This window comes from Dendropsophus ebraccatus, chromosome 15, assembly GCF_027789765.1.
Source record: "Dendropsophus ebraccatus isolate aDenEbr1 chromosome 15, aDenEbr1.pat, whole genome shotgun sequence".
NCBI classification, from domain to species: Eukaryota; Metazoa; Chordata; class Amphibia; order Anura; family Hylidae; genus Dendropsophus; species Dendropsophus ebraccatus.
Genome location: NC_091468.1, coordinates 832,956 through 854,458, shown reverse-complemented (window position 1 = coordinate 854,458; position 21,503 = coordinate 832,956). Strand labels below are relative to the sequence as shown.

Here is a 21,503-nt window from a genome sequence, read left to right as displayed (position 1 = left end):
AATTCCAACATTATGTGATCAGATCCTTTCTGTGTTTTCAATCCACTCCTGGTTTTGGTTGCTATGAGGACCTGACATGAGGACCAAATACAGCCTGAAATATACATAGTGTGAACCCAGCCTTACATTGATAGAACACTTTACCACTCTCCTTACTCTCACTACAGATCTGGAAATATAGAGTCGTGCCGACTGAGTTCCATGCTGAGTGGTATATAGAAGAATCAGAAGAGGATGTCGTGAGAGTCCCAACCCAAGTCGTACTGCGCTCTGTCGGGATGTCGGAGGTAGAACCAGAGGAAGACTTGAGAAGAGAGAGAAAACTTGTGACATACAAATAAAAAAATGGGACAGATGCTGTCCGGGCGGGGGAGAGTCCGTTACAGGCATTCCACGTCCGTGTTCTGTGCAGAACATGGACTGTGTGAATGTGGCCTATGGCTCAAACAAGTGTGTGTGAACATAGCCTGACAGACAAAAGTCCAGCACCTCGTTCTGGTCTATTAGGATTCACAGCTTTATAACAGATCCATAATGTAAGACCCCATTGTTACCAACAACTGCATCATGTGATGGTGATGGCGTCTGGTATCAGGGATTTACAATAAAGATGGGAATATAATTACATAGGAAGAAAGTGCTGGACTTTTGTCTATGGAATCCGACATATATTTACAGTCACATGGGTTAAAGGGGTAGTGCGGCGGTAAAAAATTATTCACAGAATAACACACATTACAAAGTTATACAACATTGTAATGTATGTTATGTCTGTGAATGGCCCCCTTCCCCCATGTCCCCCCACCCCCACCCGTGTACCCGGAAGTGTGGTGCGCTATACATACCTGTCACGTGCCGACTTGTCTCCCATCTTCAGTCAGCGATGTCGTCTTCGGACGGCCGAGCCGAATCCCTCCGACCATAATGAGTGCCGGCCGCCCTCTTCTGCGTCATCAGATGCTCAGCCGCGATTGGCTGAGCACAGTTTATTACAGATTATTCCAGTGGTGTAAACACCCAGCACACACTGTGCATACATACATATATATATATATATATATATATATATATATACACACACATACGTACATATACATGTAGCCGGCATTAAACAGATTGTGCTGACGCTACAGTTCAGGTATGGTCACATGTCAGCGCAATGTCTGGCAGTATACACTTTCTGTAGTGCTGTGCACTGCCGATACCCTGGGCTGGGTGCACTACAACCAACCCATGGCGTCCCTGTCACACAATGCAGACTATACACTAGGACAACATCTCCTTCATACAAAAATGTGTTTTCATATTCTGCCATATTGCATATACAATATATATGTAAGACTATGTTCACACTACTTAAGAGACCGGCCGTTCCGTGACCCTGGTCCGGTCACGGAACGGCCGGTCTCTGGCCGGATGATCTCAGCTGGTACTTAAGTACCGGCCAGATGATCCTTTCAGCCGCAGAGCTCTGATGCATCAGCATGCACCCGCATCAGAGCTCCCCATAGCCCACAGTGAAGCAAGTGGCCGGAGCCGCTGTATGCACTGACAGGTCTTTCTGCGGCCGCTATTCACTGAATTCCGGCCGCAGAAAACTGACATTTCGGTTATTTGCGGCGCCGCATAGATCCCAGCTGGAGCGTATACGATGTGTGTACCCTCCGGCAGGGATCCCATTGAAAGTAAGGTTATGTTCCACCCCGCAAAACTACAGCCATAGTTTTACATAGTGTGAACATAGCCTAATACTGCATGTGCAATATGTCAGAATAAGAAGGCACAATTTTTGCATGAAGTAGATGAGGTCCTCTGGATTTTGTTTAACACATGCATATCATATATGAGCACATTCTGTACAAACATAAAATTATATACACATAGGCCTACTGCACATACATGCATACAATATATCATAAACATACTACAGAGGCATGTATACACTATATACTGTACACATATATATATTGTAGGGATATCCCTGGGGGATGGTGTGTTTGGACTTGTAAAATATCAGCTTGGCGTTTATTTGCAGCATAAACCGTCCATCAAACAAAACCCAGCAACACCGCGCTTTAAGAATAAAACAAACAAAAAGGTCTTGCCCGTCTGGGCGCTTACTAACAGGTTACTTCACCTATCTGACACTAGACAAACAGTGCGTCTTTCACCTGAATACCGCAGGGTATATATATATATATGCTCCAGCAGCATCTGTATCCCCAGCTCCCAGGAGAACCAGCATGCAGGCTGATCACCCCTGGCTGAGAGCAAACACTGGATCCTCTGCAGGGCTTTTACCTTGTCAGGCTGATTAGGGTCAGAGACACCGGACCCCAAAACCTGACCTGGATCAGGGGGAGGGAATGGCAAGTCCCACTACCAAAACCTATCTGCCATTCCATGTAAGTCCAGGCCCGGGAATAATAAATAATAGCTCAGCAGCATAACACTGCTGAGCACAGATCCCTCCTGGACTTACCATCTGACGCTACGTATTAACCTGGGTGAGATGTACATCCCCTCGAGCACTTTACCAGTGACCTGTCCACATATCCCCCCCCTCTTCTTCAGACCGGAGGGCTGAGCATTTCGTCCCCACAGACAGTGTACCCGTGATAGGGCGTCAGCATTTGCCTGTAATTTCCCTGGCCGGTGTTCCACACTGAAATTAAAGTTTTGTAGGGACAGGAACCATCTAGTCACCCTCGCATTTCTCTCTTTATTAAGCTTCATCCATGTTAGGGGGGCATGGTCTGTCACTAACTTGAATCTCCTGCCTAGTAAGTAGTACCTGAGGGATTCTAGGGCCCATTTCACTGCCAGACACTCTCGCTCCACAATGGCGTAGTTCTTCTCGGCCGGGGATAGCTTCCTGCTTAAGTACATCACCGGGTGCTCCTCGCCATTCACGACCTGTGAGAGGACGGCACCTAACCCTGTATTAGGGGCGTCTGTCTGTACTAGAAACTCTCGCCTAAAGTCAGGGGTAACTAGTACAGGCTGTTGGCACAAGGCAGACTTAAGGCTTTGAAAAGCCTTCTCGGCCTCTGGAGTCCATGTCACCATTGCGGACTTCGCACCCTTTGTCAGGTCAGTTAGCGGGGCTGCAACTGAAGCAAAATTCGGCACAAACCTACGGTAATAGCCCGTAATACCCAGGAAAGCTCTGACCTGTTTCTTTGTGAGGGGTTGAGGCCAATTCTGTATTGCCTCAATTTTATTTAGTTGTGGTTTCACTAACCCCCTCCCAATAATGTAGCCCAAGTATTTGGCCTCCTCTAAGGCTAGTGCACACTTCTCTGCATTGATGGTTATCCCCGCATCACTTATGGCCTCTAACACCGCCTGGACCTTACAGAGGTGACTTTCCCAATCCGGGCTAAAAATGACCACATCATCGAGGTAGGCAGCAGAGTAATCCCGATGTGGTCGCAGAATCAAGTCCACCAACCTCTGAAAAGTGGCAGGGGCTCCATGTAACCCGAATGGCATCACTACGTATTGGAAGAGCCCATCAGGGGTGGAGAATGCAGTCTTCTCTCTAGCCTCAGGAGTGAGGGGGATCTGCCAGTAGCCCTTAGTGAGATCGAGGGTGGTTATGTACCTGGCATTACCCATTCTCTCAATCAACTCATCCACCCTGGGCATGGGGTAGGCATCGAACTTGGAGATCTCATTTAACTTTCTAAAGTCATTACAGAACCTCCAAGTTCCGTTGGGCTTTGGGATTAACACAATCGGGCTGGACCACTCGCTCTGAGACACCTCAATGACTCCTAGGTCAAGCATACGTTTTACCTCGGATGATACCGCCTCCCTCCGTGCTTCTGGTATCCTATAGGGCTTCAGGTTTACTCTGCTTCTAGGCTCAGTTTCAATATGATGACTAATGAGATGCGTACGCCCTGGTAGGTCAGAAAACTTGTCTTTATTTCTCTGCAGGAACTCCTTAGCTTCCTGCTTCTGGGACACCGATAGGGTGTCACCAATCCTGACCGGAGGGATTGGTGGTGACAGATGACCAACAGGCTTTGTCGCCACCAAGGATTCCCTGTCTTTCCAGGGCTTGATCAGGTTTATGTGATACACTTGGAAAGGCTTCCTTCTACCGGGTTGGTGTACCTTGTAGTTTACCTCACTGACCTTCTCTACAATTTCATAGGGACCCTGCCACTTTGCTAAGAATTTGCTTTCTACCGTGGGAACAAGAATGAGGACCCGGTCACCTGGGCCAAATGTCCTGATTCTTGCAGAACGATTGTAAATTCTGCTTTGGCCCTCTTGCGCCCTCTGGAGGTGTTCCCTTACTAGGGGCATTACAGTGGCTATACGGTCCTGCATCTGTGCTACATGCTCTATAACACTCTTGTATGGGGTGGACTCACTTTCCCATGTCTCTTTCGCTATATCCAACAAACCCCTCGGGTGACGACCATAGACCAACTCGAAGGGAGAGAACCCTGTGGAGGCTTGGGGCACTTCCCTAATAGCAAACATTAGGTAAGGTAGTAAGTGATCCCAATCCCGACCATCTTTTTCCACCACTTTCTTTAACATATGTTTCAGGGTTTTATTAAACCTCTCCACTAACCCGTCTGTCTGTGGGTGATATACAGAGGTACGTAGGTGTGAGATTTTAAACAGTTTGCATAGATCCTTCATCACCTTTGACATAAACGGGGTACCTTGGTCGGTCAAGATTTCTTTGGGGATCCCCACCCTGGAAAACATAAAACAACTCACGGGCAATTGTTTTAGACGCAGTGTTTCTTAGGGGTACAGCCTCAGGATAGCGGGTCGCGTAGTCTAATACAACTAGAATGTACTGGTGACCCCTAGCCCCTTTACAATGGGACCTACCAAGTCCATTGCGATCCGGTCAAACGGTTCCTCTATGATGGGGAGCGAAACCAACGGGCTGCGAAAATGCGACACTGGGGCGCTAAGCTGACATGTGGGGCACGACTCACAGTATGTTTTTATGTCAGCATAAATGGCAGGCCAATAAAACCTCTGGAGGACTCTCTCCTGCGTTTTATCTGTCCCCAAGTGGCCCCCAAGGACATGATTATGGGCCATCTCGAGTACCTGACGCCGGTACGACTTAGGCACCAGAAGCTGTTCCACCACCTCATCATTAATCTTAGTGACTCTATAGAAGAGATCATTAGTCATAGAAAAATGTGGAAACTTTTTCTCAGCTTCTGGTTCCTGAGGTCCCATTCATAACAGTGACCTGCTCTCTCGCATTTCTGAGAGTGGGGTCCTGTAATTGTGCAGTACCAAAATTATCCCTAGACACCTCTAAGTCTGGAACATTCTGCGCAGTGGGAGGAGCCTCTTCCTCACCTGCCAGGACCTGCAAAGGAAAAGCATCATATTCCTCCTGTACATTTTTATCATTTACCGTGGGTAATGCAATAGACTTAGGGGTCTCCTCACTCCTTTCAGGGGATTGTTGTTTTCCCCATAGAGCCCAGAACAATGGAAAATCCCGCCCCAATATCACATTATGCATAAGGTTTTTAACCACACCCACTTCATATTGTACCGTGCCTAGTTCAGTCCCGACATTAGCCAGTACTATAGGGTAAACCTTTGTATCACCATGTATGCACACCACACTCATATGTCTTGCTGGCACAAAGTCCCCAGTCACCAGGCTGGCATGCACCAAGGTGACAAGGCTTCCTGAGTCCAGCAACGCCTTAACAGGGAAGTCATTGACAGTAATGTTGCAGACTTGTGGTTCAGTCTCTAGTCCAGTGACTGCAACACATGACGGTTCCGCAAATAGTGACTGACACCGGCTAGCGTCACACTCCATGGGCTCAGTGGTAAGAGGGCAATGGGCAGACATATGTCCCGTCTCATGGCATCTCCAGCACTGGATAGGGCCTGGTCTCCTTGGCAGGGAGTCCTTTTTAGGGCCACTTAGCCACCGGGGACCCTCACCAGTCTTTTGCCCCTGAGACACCTCCTGAGCGCTCTTCCCTCTATCAGCACCCCTCCACACTCCCCCAATAGATGGAAGTCTCTTACCAGATGATGGCACAGATCTGGCACTCCGGGGAGGTGAAGGTGCTGCAGGAACATCACGGAGGTAGTCCTCGGTCGCCTGGAACCTCTCCACAAGGTTGACAAGTTCGTCGGCACTCCTAGGGTCGCCTTGTCCCACCCAGCGTTGTAGATCAGCAGGAAGTGCGCGGAGGTAGCGATCCATCACGACCCTCTCTAGGATCTGTGCAGGAGTAGTAGTGTCTGGCTCCAACCACTTTCTTGCCAAATGGATCAGGTCGTACATCTGGGACCTCGCTGACTTGTCCAGACTGTAGCTCCAGTTGCGGACCCTCCGGGCACGGACAGCAGCAGTAACTCCTAGTCGGGCGAGTATCTCTGCTCTTAGCCGAGGATAGTCCTTGACCTCTTGCTCACTGAGGTCATAGTAGGCCTTTTGAGGTTCGCCTGTTAAATAGGGAGCAATGACCTCTGCCCACTCAGTGGAGGGTAACTTCTCTCGCTCAGCCACCCGCTCAAAGACAGTTAAGTAGGCCTCAACATCGTCATCAGCCGCCATCTTGTGCAGCGCTCGCTGCACGGCTCTTCTCACAGACAAAGTCTCTGGAGCAGCTACGGCCGCCAGCTGGGGATTAGCACCTGCAGACGCCTCTTGCTTCGCTATTAGGTGCTCAATAAGTCTCTGTTGTTGAGCCATCGCTTGCTGGTGTGCGGCCAATGCCTGTTCATGGCGCAGGTTAGCGTCTGTCAGAGCCTGTTGTTGCTGTTGCAGACTCACTTGCATTAACTGCTTCATCATCGCCTCCATGTTGCTTGTCTGTGTTTGAAGTGAAGCCGCAGCCTTCACCCAGGACATAAGCAGCTGTAGCCAAGTTGATGCACACCGTTGCCCCTAGCAACCGTTTTGCCCGCTCCGCAGCACCAATTGTAGGGATCTTCCCGGGGGATGGTGTGTTTGGACACAGTTCACATCAGACTTGGACTTGTAAAATATCAGCTTGGCGTTTATTTGCAGCATAAACCGTCCATCAAACAAAACCCAGCAGCACCGCGCTTTAAGAATAAAACAAACAAAAAGGTCTTGCCCGTCTGGGCGCTTACTAACAGGTTTCTTCACCTATCTGACACTAGACAAACAGTGCGTCTTTCACCTGGATACTGCAGGGTATATATATATGCTCCAGCAGCGTCTGTATTCCCAGCTCCCAGGAGAACCAGCATGCAGGCTGATCCCTCCTGGCTGAGAGCAAACACTGGATCCTCTGCAGGGCTTTTACCTTGTCAGGCTGATTAGGGTCAGAGACACCGGACCCCAAAACCTGACCTGGATCGGGGGGAGGGAATGGCAAGTCCCACTACCAAAACCTACCCGCCATTCCATGTAAGTCCAGGCCCGGGAATAATAAATAATAGCTCAGCAGCATAACACTGCTGAGCACAGATCCCTCCTGGACTCACCATCTCACGCTAAGCTGTAACCTGGGTGAGATGTACACCCCCTCGAGCACTTCTCCCGTGACCTGTCCACAATATATACACACACACATATACTGCACATACATACATACAATATATCATAAACATACTACAGAGGCATGTATACACTATATACTGTACACACACATATATATATATATATATTTATATATATATATATATACACACACACATATACTGTACATACATATATATATATACACACACATATACTTGATACGCCTGGAGTAGTGGATCCACTGGACCGTCACCAGCGATGGCACTAACCTCACCAGGGGGCGGAGTCTAAGGGGCCGCTGGTTTTCACCAGAGCCCGCCGCAAGGCGGGATGGACTTGCTGCGGCAGGCGACCCCCAGGTCGCTACCCCTGGCTCGGTGCTGGTGACGGCAGGCGAGGCGTAGCAGGAGCCGTAGGCAGGAGATGATACTCGCAATGGTCTGTAGGTGAGACCGCACGTGACAGGCAGAACACAGGAACTGAAGTATAACGGGGAAGCAGGAACCAGGAACAAGGAGTGGGGACCAGGTAGCGGACAGGGATCAGGAACAACAGGGAGCTGGGCCAAACGCTATGGGAAGCATGTAGAGGCTCCAACCCAAGGGACAGGGCATGCTGGGATTTATAGGGGAGTGATTGGTGCAACCAACCAATTAAGGGCGGACTGGCCCTTTAAATCTGAGACAGCCGGCGCGCGCGCGCCCTAGGAGGCGGGGACGCGCGCGCCGGCCGGCACAGCGACAGACAGGAACGTGGAGAGGTGAGGCGCCCCCCGGGGCCGAAGTAACAGCAGCGCCGGGTCCCTGACTATGGACACCGGCTGCTGCATGGGGCAGGAGGCGGTCGCGGCGGCGGCCCGGAACGCGGGACGCCGCCGCGGCTGTGACAGTACCCCCCCCCTTTGGCCTCCCCCTCTTTCTTGCCTGCAGATGGCACAGGAAGCCACAAAGTCTTTGACATCTTGCAACAGACTGGACCACCAGTAGTGACGGGAGATCCGTTGCCCGGTCTTACGGACTCCAGAGTGCCCGGCCTCCAATGAGGAATGTCCCCACTTCAAAATACCTCTTCGAAGCGCAGGGTGAACATGGGTCTTTCCGGGGGGTATTCTCTGAAGAGTAGAGGTGACGACTGGTACTAGGCGATCAGGAGGTATACTGTGGCGAGGGGATGTGGGTTTGTGGATGAGATCCTTCTCGGCAGATAAGGCATCCGCCAAGTCTTGGTCTCCTGCTGGTAGGCCGGATAGAGGCTTGGCGGGGTCAGGTGACGACACTGAGTACTTGGTCTGAGGTGACTTGAGACACTGGTTGGAACAGTCCTGACCCCAACTGATAATCTCCCCGGTTCTCCAGTCCAGCTTAGGAGCATGTAATTGCAGCCAAGGGAGTCCCAGGAGGATGGCGGGGGATGAATGGGGCAGGACGTAGAAGGATATCTTTTCCTGATGTAAAGGACCCACCTGGAGGACTAGAGGTGCGGTCTGGAAATATATCTGGTCGGTAAGAATCTCGCCCGTGACCGAGGAGATAGTCAAGGGCCTGGCTAGTTGGATCACGGGTAGCCGCCATCTTTGGACCAATGTTGCCGCAATAAAACTGCCTGCTGACCCAGAATCGAGAAAGGCAGTAGTCTGGTGATTTTGTCCTGAGGGTGACTGGATGGAAACCGGCATAGACAAACTTGGAAAGGTAGCGTTCACGCCTAGGGACACCTGTCCCACCGGACCTAGGTGCGAGCATTTCCCGGACGTTTGGGGACGTAGGGGACATCTCAGCCGAAAGTTATCCGAACCACCGCAGTAGAGGCAGAGATTGAGCTCCAGACGACGGATTCTTTCATCAGGCGTCAGGTGAGCCCGTTCCACCTGCATAGGAATCTCAGGAGAGGGCTGGGACATCGGGAAGTCAAGATTCTGGAAAACCGGCGCCAGCTGGGGATGGCGACGGGAACGGCTTAGTAGATGTTCATGCCGAACCTCCTCCTCCCTCTCCGAAAAACGAGTATCAACTCTGGTGGCCAGTAGGATGAGTTCGTTCAGGGAGGTAGGTAGGTCTCGGGCGGAAAGCACGTCTCTCACCCGACTGGACAGGCCCTTCTTGAAGGTGGCTATTAGAGCGGCTTCATTCCAGTCCAATTCAGCCGCCAGGGTACGGAACTGGATGGCGTAATCGCCAACAGAAGAGCTCCCTTGAGAGAGGTTGAGGAGAGCAGTCTCGGCTGAAGAGGCACGGGCAGGTTCCTCAAAGACGGAGCGAAACTCGAATAGGAAGGCCCGGAGATTGGCAGCAACAGGATCATCACGGTCCCACAGTGGTGTGGCCCAGGCCAGGGCTCTACCCTCCAATAGGCTGATGATGAAAGCCACTTTAGAGCGCTCGGTGGAAAACTGACTACTTAAAAGTTCAATATGCATGGTGCACTGAGTCAGGAATCCTCTGCACAACTTGGAGTCACCAGAGTATTTGCTTGGAAGAGCAAGTCGGAGTGTAGAAACAGCGTCAGGAGGTGGTGTGCGCTGTAAGGCGGCAGTGAGTTGCTGGATCTGCTGCGACTGTTTCTGGATTTGTTGCGCCTGTTGAGCGACCACTCTGACGACGTCACGGAGATCAGGCACCTCGCCGGGATCCATGGTTGGAGCCTACTGATACGCCTGGAGTAGTGGATCCACTGGACCGTCACCAGCGATGGCACTAACCTCACCAGGGGGCGGAGTCTAAGGGGCCGCTGGTTTTCACCAGAGCCCGCCGCAAGGCGGGATGGACTTGCTGCGGCAGGCGACCCCCAGGTCGCTACCCCTGGCTCGGTGCTGGTGACGACAGGCGAGGCGTAGCAGGAGCCGTAGGCAGGAGATGATACTGGCAATGGTCTGTAGGTGAGACCGCACGTGACAGGCAGAACACAGGAACTGAAGTATAACGGGGAAGCAGGAACCAGGAACAAGGAGTGGGGACCAGGTAGCGGACAGGGATCAGGAACAAGGACTAGGGACCAGGTAGCGGACAGGAATCAGGAACAACAGGGAGCTGGGCCAAACGCTATGGGAAGCATGTAGAGGCTCCAACCCAAGGGACAGGGCATGCTGGGATTTATAGGGGAGTGATTGGTGCAACTAACCAATTAAGGGCGGACTGGCCCTTTAAATCTGAGACAGCCGGAGCGCGCGCGCCCTAGGAGGCGGGGACGCGCGCGCCGGCCGGCACAGCGACAGACAGGAACGTGGAGAGGTGAGGCGCCCCCCGGGGCCGAAGTAACAGCAGCGCCGGGTCCCTGACTATGGACACCGGCTGCTGCATGGGGCAGGAGGCGGTCGCGGCGGCGGCCCGGAATGCGGGACGCCGCCGCGGCCGTGACAATACTGTACATACATATATACACACACACACATACTGTACATACATCTATACACACACATATACTGTACATACATATATATACACACACACACTATACATATATTCATACATCATAAGCATACTACAGAGGAATGTATACACTATATACTGTACACACACACACACACACATATATATATATATATATATATATATATATATATATATAAATAAATAAATAATGAAGTATATGTATATATAGGTTTTCTTCTATATTTCAACGAAAATGTGTTTTATTAATTAAATATTAATTAGTACAGGAAGCTCCATAAGCCGATAATTCATATTGCCGGTAATAGAGCTTTCTGTACTAATCATCACTTTACTTTAATTAAAACATCAAATGTTTCTTCTAATTATGTTATCACAATAGCATTATTAGAAGAAACATTTAGAATTATATGTGCGCTCAGCTGATTGGCTGATCGGCTGAGCGCACATATAATGAGCCGGTCCGCAGCACAGTGACTTCATTGTGCTGCGGACCAACGAAGAGACAACATCGGGGTGAGTATAGAGCTCTCCCCACCCCCTCCCCAGCACTGCACCCCTCCCAGCAAGGAAGGGGGGGTCAGTTAACCCCTTCCTTGCTGGGATGGGTGCAGTCTGACATCAGTCTGGCCCCCAAGGGGTTAAGGGGGATACAATACATCCTCCCTTAACCCCTTGGGGTCAGACTGTAAGCAGCGATCTGTAAAGATGCTGCATACTGTAAGGAGCACAACACCGCTCACAATGATGGGTGTTGTGCTCCTCTTTGTGTGTTTTTTGTGTGTTTCTCCCTTTTTGTTTTTCAGATATCGGTATCCTGGGGATTACGTCGGATTCCATGGACTACGTCGATGACCAGCGGTTGTTTGGATTTTTTTTTAATAAAATGGTCAATGAGGGGTGTGGGGGTGTTTTTATTTGAATAAAAAAAATGTTTAACTTGTGTCTTGTCTTTATTTCTTTACTTTATAGACTTAGTAGTGGAAGCCGTCTAATAGACGGAATCCATTACTAAGTTGGGGCCTAGTGTTAGCCGGTATAAAATGGCTAACACTAACCCCCTATTATTACCCCAGTACCCAATGCCACCAGGGGTACTGGGAAGAGCCGGGTGCCAGTGGTCCCGGAGCGTCAAAATTGGCGCTCCTGGACCGGGCGGCAGCAGGCTGGTAAGATTTAGGCTGGGGAGGGCCTAAACCAATGGCTCTTCCCACCCTGGTGTTACCAGGCTGCTGTCGCTTGGTTTTTAACCTGGCTGGTTATAAAAATAGAGGGAACCCTATGCGGTTTTTTTTTAAATAAATAAATAATTAAATAATAAATAATAATATAATAAATAAATAATTAGGCCCTCCCCAGCCTAAATCTTACCAGCCTGCTGCCGCCCGGTCCAGGAGACCACTGGCACCCGGCTCTTCCCAGTACCCCTGGTGGCATTGGGTACTGGGGTAATAATAGGGGGTTAGTGTTAGCCATTTTATACCGGCTAACACTAGGCCCCGACTTAGTAATGGATTCCGTCTATTTGACGGCTTCCACTACTAAGTCTATAAAGTAAAGAAATAAAGACAAGACACAAGTGAAATTTTTTTTTATTCAAATAAAAACACCCCCACACCCCTCATTGACCATTTTATTAAAAAAAAAAAAAATCCAAACAACCGCTGGTCATCGACGTAGTCCACGGAATCCGACGTAATCCCCAGGATACCGATATCTGAAAAACAAAAAGGGAGAAACACACAAAAAACACACAAACAGGAGCACAACACCCATCATTGTGAGCGGTGTTGTGCTCCTTACAGTATGCAGCATCTTTACAGATCGCTGCTTACAGTCTGGCCCCCAAGGGGTTAAGGGAGGATGTATTGCATCCCCCTTAACCCCTTGGGGGCCAGACTGATGTAAGACTGCACCCATCCCAGCAAGGAAGGGGTTAACTGACCCCCCCTTCCTTGCTGGGAGGGGTGCAGTGCTGGGGAGGGGGTGGGGAGAGCTCTATACTCACCCCGATGTTGTCTCTTCGTTGGTCCGCAGCACAATGAAGTCACTGTGCTGCGGACCGGCTCATTATATGTGCGCTGAGCCGATCAGCCATCAGCTGAGCGCACATATAATTCTAAATGTTTCTTCTAATAATGCTATTGTCATAACATAATTAGAAGAAACATTTGATGTTTCCATTAAAGTAAAGTGATTATTAGTACAGAAAGCTCTATTACCGGCAATATGAATTAACGGCTTATGGAGCTTCCTGTACTAATTAATATTTAATGAATAAAACACATTTTCGTTGTAATAAAATCAGTTTCGTTGTTCAATAATTTAATTCTAACGAATCCATCATTGTGCAATTAAATATACTGTCAAAAAATAAATATATAGATAAATATACATTTATTTATATATCTATTTATTTTAACAGTATATTTAATTGCAGAATGATGGATTCGTTAGAATTAAATTATTGAACAACGAAAGGGACTTTATTACAAAGAAAATGTGTTTTATTAATTTAATATATTAACTATTAGAAGCATCGGCATCATTGCCGGCTATTTTTGAAGTACTCCGTACGGACCGCCTGTCAATCCTCGGCCGCATGTTCAGCCGCAAACAATGGTCTTGTTCATTTTTTACGGGTCCGTTTACGATAGGGCCGTAGATTCATACATAGTGTGCACTGTGCAGCCGTATATCCTATACTTTCCAGCGTACGTATGAACCAACAAAAATACCGCCGCACAATTACAGCCGCAAATACAGCCGCACAGTTACATAGTCTGACCTTAGCCTTATACTGTACATACATATATCATGTATACACACATAAATACTGTGCGTACATCACATACAAACCCACACACACTATACATACATATATACATACATCATAAACATACTAGAGGCATGCATACACTATATACTGTACACACATATACATACTAGAGGCATGCATACACTATATACTGTACACACATACACATACTAGAGGCATGCATACACTATATACTGTACACACATATATACATACTAGAGGCATGCATACACTATATACTGTACACACATATACATACTAGAGGCATGCATACACTATATACTGTACACACATAAACATACTAGAGGCATGCATACACTATATACTGTACACACATATACATACTAGAGGCATGCATACACTATATACTGTACACACATATATACATACTAGAGGCATGCATACACTATATACTGTACACACACATATACACACTAGAGGCATGCATACACTATATACTGTACACACATATACATACTAGAGGCATGCATACACTATATACTGTACACACATACATACTAGAGGCATGCATACACTATATACTGTACACACATACACATACTAGAGGCATGCATACACTATATACTGTACACACATACATACTAGAGGCATGCATACACTATATACTGTACACACATACACATACTAGAGGCATGCATACACTATATACTGTACACACATATATACATACTAGAGGCATGCATACACTATATACTGTACACACATATACATACTAGAGGCATGCATACACTATATACTGTACACACATATACATACTAGAGGCATGCATACACTATATACTGTACACATATATACATACTAGAGGCATGCATACACTATATACTGTACACATATATACATACTAGAGGCATGCATACACTATATACTGTACACACATATACATACTAGAGGCATGCATACACTATATACTGTACACACATATACATACTAGAGGCATGCATACACTATATACTGTACACACATACACATACTAGAGGCATGCATACACTATATACTGTACACACATATATACATACTAGAGGCATGCATACACTATATACTGTACACACATATATACATACTAGAGGCATGCATACACTATATACTGTACACACATATACATACTAGAGGCATGCATACACTATATACTGTACACACATATACATACTAGAGGCATGCATACACTATATACTGTACACATATATACATACTAGAGGCATGCATACACTATATACTGTACACATATATACATACTAGAGGCATGCATACACTATATACTGTACACACATATACATACTAGAGGCATGCATACACTATATACTGTACACACATATACATACTAGAGGCATGCATACACTATATACTGTACACACATATACATACTAGAGGCATGCATACACTATATACTGTACACACATATATACATACTAGAGGCATGCATACACTATATACTGTACACACATATACATACTAGAGGCATGCATACACTATATACTGTACACACATATACATACTAGAGGCATGCATACACTATATACTGTACACACATACATACTAGAGGCATGCATACACTATATACTGTACACACATATATACATACTAGAGGCATGCATACACTATATACTGTACACACATATACATACTAGAGGCATGCATACACTATATACTGTACACACATACATACTAGCGGCATGCATACACTATATACTGTACACACATATACATACTAGAGGCATGCATACACTATATACTGTACACACATATATACATACTAGAGGCATGCATACACTATATACTGTACACACATATACATACTAGAGGCATGCATACACTATATACTGTACACACATATATACATACTAGAGGCATGCATACACTATATACTGTACACACATATACATACTAGAGGCATGCATACACTATATACTGTACACACATATACATACTAGAGGCATGCATACACTATATACTGTACACACATACATACTAGAGGCATGCATACACTATATACTGTACACACATATATACATACTAGAGGCATGCATACACTATATACTGTACACACATATACATACTAGAGGCATGCATACACTATATACTGTACACACATACATACTAGCGGCATGCATACACTATATACTGTACACACATATACATACTAGAGGCATGCATACACTATATACTGTACACACATATATACATACTAGAGGCATGCATACACTATATACTGTACACACATATACATACTAGAGGCATGCATACACTATATACTGTACACACATATACATACTAGAGGCATGCATACACTATATACTGTACACACATATACATACTAGAGGCATGCATACACTATATACTGTACACACATATACACACTAGAGGCATGCATACACTATATACTGTACACACATATATACATACTAGAGGCATGCATACACTATATACTGTACACACACATATACATACTAGAGGCATGCATACACTATATACTGTACACACATATACATACTAGAGGCATGCATACACTATATACTGTACACACATATATACATACTAGAGGCATGCATACACTATATACTGTACACACATATACATACTAGAGGCATGCATACACTATATACTGTACACACATATACACTAGAGGCATGCATACACTATATACTGTACACACATATACACTAGAGGCATGCATACACTATATACTGTACACACATATACACTAGAGGCATGCATACACTATATACTGTACACACATATACACTAGAGGCATGCATACACTATATACTGTACACACATATACATACTAGAGGCATGCATACACTATATACTGTACACACATATACATACTAGAGGCATGCATACACTATATACTGTACACACATATACACTAGAGGCATGCATACACTATATACTGTACACACACATATATATACTAGAGGCATGCATACACTATATACTGTACACACACATATACATACTAGAGGCATGCATACACTATATACTGTACACACACATATATATACTAGAGGCATGCATACACTATATACTGTACACACATATACATACTAGAGGCATGCATACACTATATACTGTACACACACATATATATACTAGAGGCATGCATACACTATATACTGTACACACACATATACATACTAGAGGCATGCATACACTACATACTGTACACACACATAAACATACTAGAGGCATGCATACACTATATACTGTACACATATATACATACTAGAGGCATGCATACACTATATACTGTACACACATATACACACTAGAGGCATGCATACACTATATACTGTACACACATATACATACTAGAGGCATGCATACACTATATACTGTACACACATATACATACTAGAGGCAGGTCCTGGCAGGTCCTCCTCCCTCACAGCCAGCATGGAGCTCCCCCGCCCCTCCGACTGCAGAGCAGGAAGGAGATGATGGAATCATTGTGGGGGGAGGGAGACTTGGTTGCCTCCTCACACAGCCCAGCAGGGGGCAGATGACAGGCTGGGGCTGTAGCTTGGTGGGGTCCTGTCTGATCACCCATCAGTGCCCGGGCCCCTCGGACTGACACCTCAGTCAGCAGCAGCCTCTCCATGGGGCAACTTCTTCTCCTCTGTCCTCCAGGAAGCGGATCCTCTGCAGGAAATGACGTCAGCTGAGAGAGGAAGTTGTAGCAGACGGCCTGTGCGGCACCTCCGTTATGTGAGGTATAGGGAGATAGGCCGAGGGGAGGGGGGAGCGGGGGAGGAATATTCCGGCCCAGTCACACTGACAGAGGGGGGGGGGAGCGGGGGAGGAATATTCCAGCCCAGTCACACTGGCAGAGGGGGGGGGGGGGAGCGGGGGAGGAATATTCCGGCCCAGTCACACTGACAGAGGGGGGGGGGAGCGGGGGAGGAATATTCCGGCCTAGTCACACTGCCAGAGGGGGGGGGGAGCGGGGGAGGAATATTCCAGCCCAGTCACACTGGCAGAGGGGGGGGGGAGCGGGGGAGGAATATTCCGGCCCAGTCACACTGGCAGAGGGGGGGGGGGGGGAGCGGGGGAGGAATATTCCGGCCCAGTCACACTGGCAGAGGGGGGGGGGGAGCGGGGGAGGAATATTCCGGCCTAGTCACACTGCCAGAGGGGGGGGGGAGCGGGGGAGGAATATTCCGGCCCAGTCACACTGGCAGAGGGGGGGGGGGGGGGGGGGGGGAGGAATATTCCAGCCCAGTCACACTGGCAGAGGGGGGGGGGAGCGGGGGAGGAATATTCCGGCCTAGTCACACTGCCAGAGGGGGGGGGGGAGCGGGGGAGGAATATTCCGGCCCAGTCACACTGGCAGAGGGGGGGGGGGGGGGAGCGGGGGAGGAATATTCCAGCCCAGTCACACTGCCAGAGGGGGGGGGGAGCGGGGGAGGAATATTCCGGCCCAGTCACACTGGCAGAGAGGGGGGGGCGGGGGAGGAATATTCCGGCCCAGTCACACTGCCAGAGGGGGGGGGAGCGGGGGAGGAATATTCCGGCCCAGTCACACTGCCAGAGGGGGGGGGGGAGCGTGGGAGGAATATTCCGGCCCAGTCACACTGGCAGAGGGGGGGGGGGAGCAGGGGAGGAATATTCCGGCCCAGTCACACTGGCAGAGAGGGGGGGCGGGGGAGGAATATTCCGGCCCAGTCACACTGCCAGAGGGGGGGGGGAGCGGGGGAGGAATATTCCGGCCCAGTCACACTGCCAGAGGGGGGGGGGGAGCGTGGGAGGAATATTCCGGCCTAGTCACACTGCCAGAGGGGGGGGGGGAGCGTGGGAGGAATATTCCGGCCTAGTCACACTGGCAGAGGGGGGGGGGGAGCAGGGGAGGAATATTCCGGCCCAGTCACACTGGCAGAGGGGGGGGGAGCGGGGGAGGAATATTCCGGCCTAGTCACACTGCCAGAGGGGGGGGGGGAGCGGGGGAGGAATATTCCTTTCCAGTCACACTGGCAGAGGGGGGGGGGGGGGAGCGGGGGGAGGAATATTCCGGCCCAGTCACACTGGCAGAGGGGGGGGGGGGATCGGGGGAGGAATATTCCGGCCCAGTCACACTGGCAGAGGGGGGGGGGGGGAGCGGGGGAGGAATATTCCGGCCCAGTCACACTGGCAGAGGGGGGGGGGAGCGGGGGAGGAATATTCCGGCCCAGTCACACTGGCAGAGGCTGAGAGAACAGCGCGGGGCCGGCCATGCTGTTCTCTCAGCCACTGCAGAGGGCCGATGCAAGTTTACAGCAAGACCAGCGAGCATTTGCCCGGCCCGCCAGATCCGGCCTGCCAGAGGTTCAGGAGCGGCGGTGATGCGGATCCCTCAGTATCATCCTATGTACTGCTTGCAGTACGGCATCCACATGAGGTTACCCAAACAGACAGACACCAGTCATTGCTATCACTTAAGTTTATTGCATTTTTTCCTGCACAGTATGTGGTGGTCAAGGGATGTGAAGTACAATAAGTCATGTGATGGGGACACATCGGCAGAGCACCATGATAAGAGGAAGCTCACAGTATATGGTACAGTAAGTCATGTGATAGGGACACATCGGCCAGGGCACCTCAGTAAGAAAAACCTCACGGTATGTGGCAGAATGAGGTGTGATATGGACTCCTCGACCAGTCCCCATGGAAGAGGTTTTGTCTCAGTGTTTATGATGAGGTGTGATATGGACTCCTCGACCAGTCCCCTTGGAAGAGGTTTTGTCTCAGTGTTTGGTATGATGAGGTGTGATATGGACTCCTCGACCAGTCCCCATGGAAGAGGTTTTGTCTCAGTGTTTGGTATGATGAGGTGTTATATGGACTCCACTTGGAACTCTGTGGCTCATAAGCTAGAAAAAAGCATTCCAGCGGCACTCACCATAGTAATATTTTTCTATATTCAAGTTCCAACAGACAGGCATGCAGGAGGTCTCGTGTCTCCAATACTCCCTGGAGGGCTTCAATGTCCCCCACGAGGAGTACGGGGAGTCAGCTGGGTATAGATTTACATGGACAGCCCCTCTTCATGTGGGCACAGGGAGACTGGTTAGGCTGCCACCCTCTTCTCGTTGTGATATAATAATATCGGGCCAGAAGCCAGCCCTGTAGTGGAAAGCATTAGCTGGAGAACACTGGCGTGTAGGCTCATGGATCAAGAGAAAAGAACAGCCCGATAATAAATAGAATATTTAACTGCCTGAAGGGCGCACTAAACAATACACAATATACACATTATAGAATATATACAGGGGCCAGATGCGAAATACAGGCAGTGGTACAAAACAGTGTTAGGTGCATTACCATATAATGCAGATCTTGGTTGTGGAGCAAACACATGGGAGCTGGTGCTTGCTGTAAGGTTTCAGTATCCACATGCTGCCAAGCCCCTCGTACATATACATCCGGCATACACAAACCCTTTCCATGTGTGGGTTGGTCCAAGTTCCTCTCCCTTGGGCTGAAAACCCCAAACCAATACAATACTAAACAGGGTCATAACTCCATAACACTGTCAAAGGGAGATTGTTCGGGAACCATTGGATCTGGCTGAACCCCCAGAATGTTTGAAGACCAAACATGGCTTCTCTAGCCAGTTTTGCCTACCAGTTCCGCGTACCACCCCCATCCCGGGGTCCCCAAGAGGAAGACATTGCGGAGTCAGGCAATTCTGAAAAAGTCATTGCTATGTGGCTAGGACGCACAGTAATGCCATAACAGGTTATGGATCCTAAAACCCTTTTCCGAACCCTTAGATCCTGCTCTGTGTAGCTATGCCCCACCAGTGTGTGTAGGGGGTCTGACAGCAGAGCTTGGAGTCTGTAGGTCTTAGAAGTGGGAGATCTATCTGTCTATTGGAACTTGAATAAAGAAAAATTTTGGTGAGATTTATGGATGGACTGCCTTTTGGAAACAGCTGAGCACCACCATACCTTGTGTGAATTGAGCCTTGATACTCTGAGATACTGCTAGCAAGTGTTGGATGTCTATGGACCAGGGCTCTGGGGTGAGAGGTTTTGTCTCTGTATTTCTTGTCAGGATATGGACTCCTCAACCATGGCTCTAGGCTAAAAGGCTTTGTCTCGGTATTTGTTATAATGAGGTGTGATATGGACTCCTCGACCAGGGCTCTAGGGTAAGAGGCTTTGTCTAGGTATTTGTTATAATGAGGTGTGATATGGACTCCTCGACCAGGGCTCTAGGGTAAGAGGTTTTTGTCTAGGTATTTGCCATGATATGGACTCCTCGACCAGGGCTCTAGGGTAAGAGGCTTTGTCTAGGTATTTGTTATAATGAGGTGTGATATGGACTCCTCAACCATGGCTCTAGGCTAAAAGGCTTTGTCTCGCTATTTGTTATAATGAGGTGTGATATGGACTCCTCGACCAGGGCTCTAGGGTAAGAGGTTTTTGTCTCGGTATTTCTTGTCATGATGTGCCATATTGACTACACTGTCCGCTCTGAGGCTGGGTCTGGTGTCAGGGAAGGGAATCTTCTGCCTGATTTACTAACTGGAAGAGCCAAGGTTATTGCATTACATGGATCTCACAGGAACATCAGATCTTCCCATGACCAAAGACTCCAACAGGAAACTGCTTGACATGTGTTGGCCACTGTGCCGCCAGCTGAAAAAACTTCACATCATTCCAGTCCACTCCATCTATGGTAACTGCAGGAAATAATAAGAGTATTAAGTCTCTTGAACTCTGCAGTACAGGGGTCCACATGAGCTGTAGGGACCCCACATAAAGTATAGGCAGACTGGATGGAA

General features: G+C 48.4%; 1 protein-coding gene across 2 annotated transcripts in view; it reads right to left on the bottom strand.

Moving 5' to 3' along the window:
• Positions 1 to 19,148: 19,148 nt before the first annotated feature.
• LOC138774108 (phosphofurin acidic cluster sorting protein 2-like) overlaps positions 19,149 to 21,503 on the bottom strand; it is a 234,028-nt gene continuing 231,673 nt past the window's right edge. For both annotated transcript variants that reach the window (XM_069954692.1, XM_069954693.1), the window contains one exon: positions 19,149 to 21,401. In XM_069954692.1, coding sequence (XP_069810793.1) covers positions 21,289 to 21,401 — 113 coding nt within the window. In that variant the 3' untranslated portion in view covers positions 19,149 to 21,288. The remainder of the gene's footprint in view (positions 21,402 to 21,503) is intronic.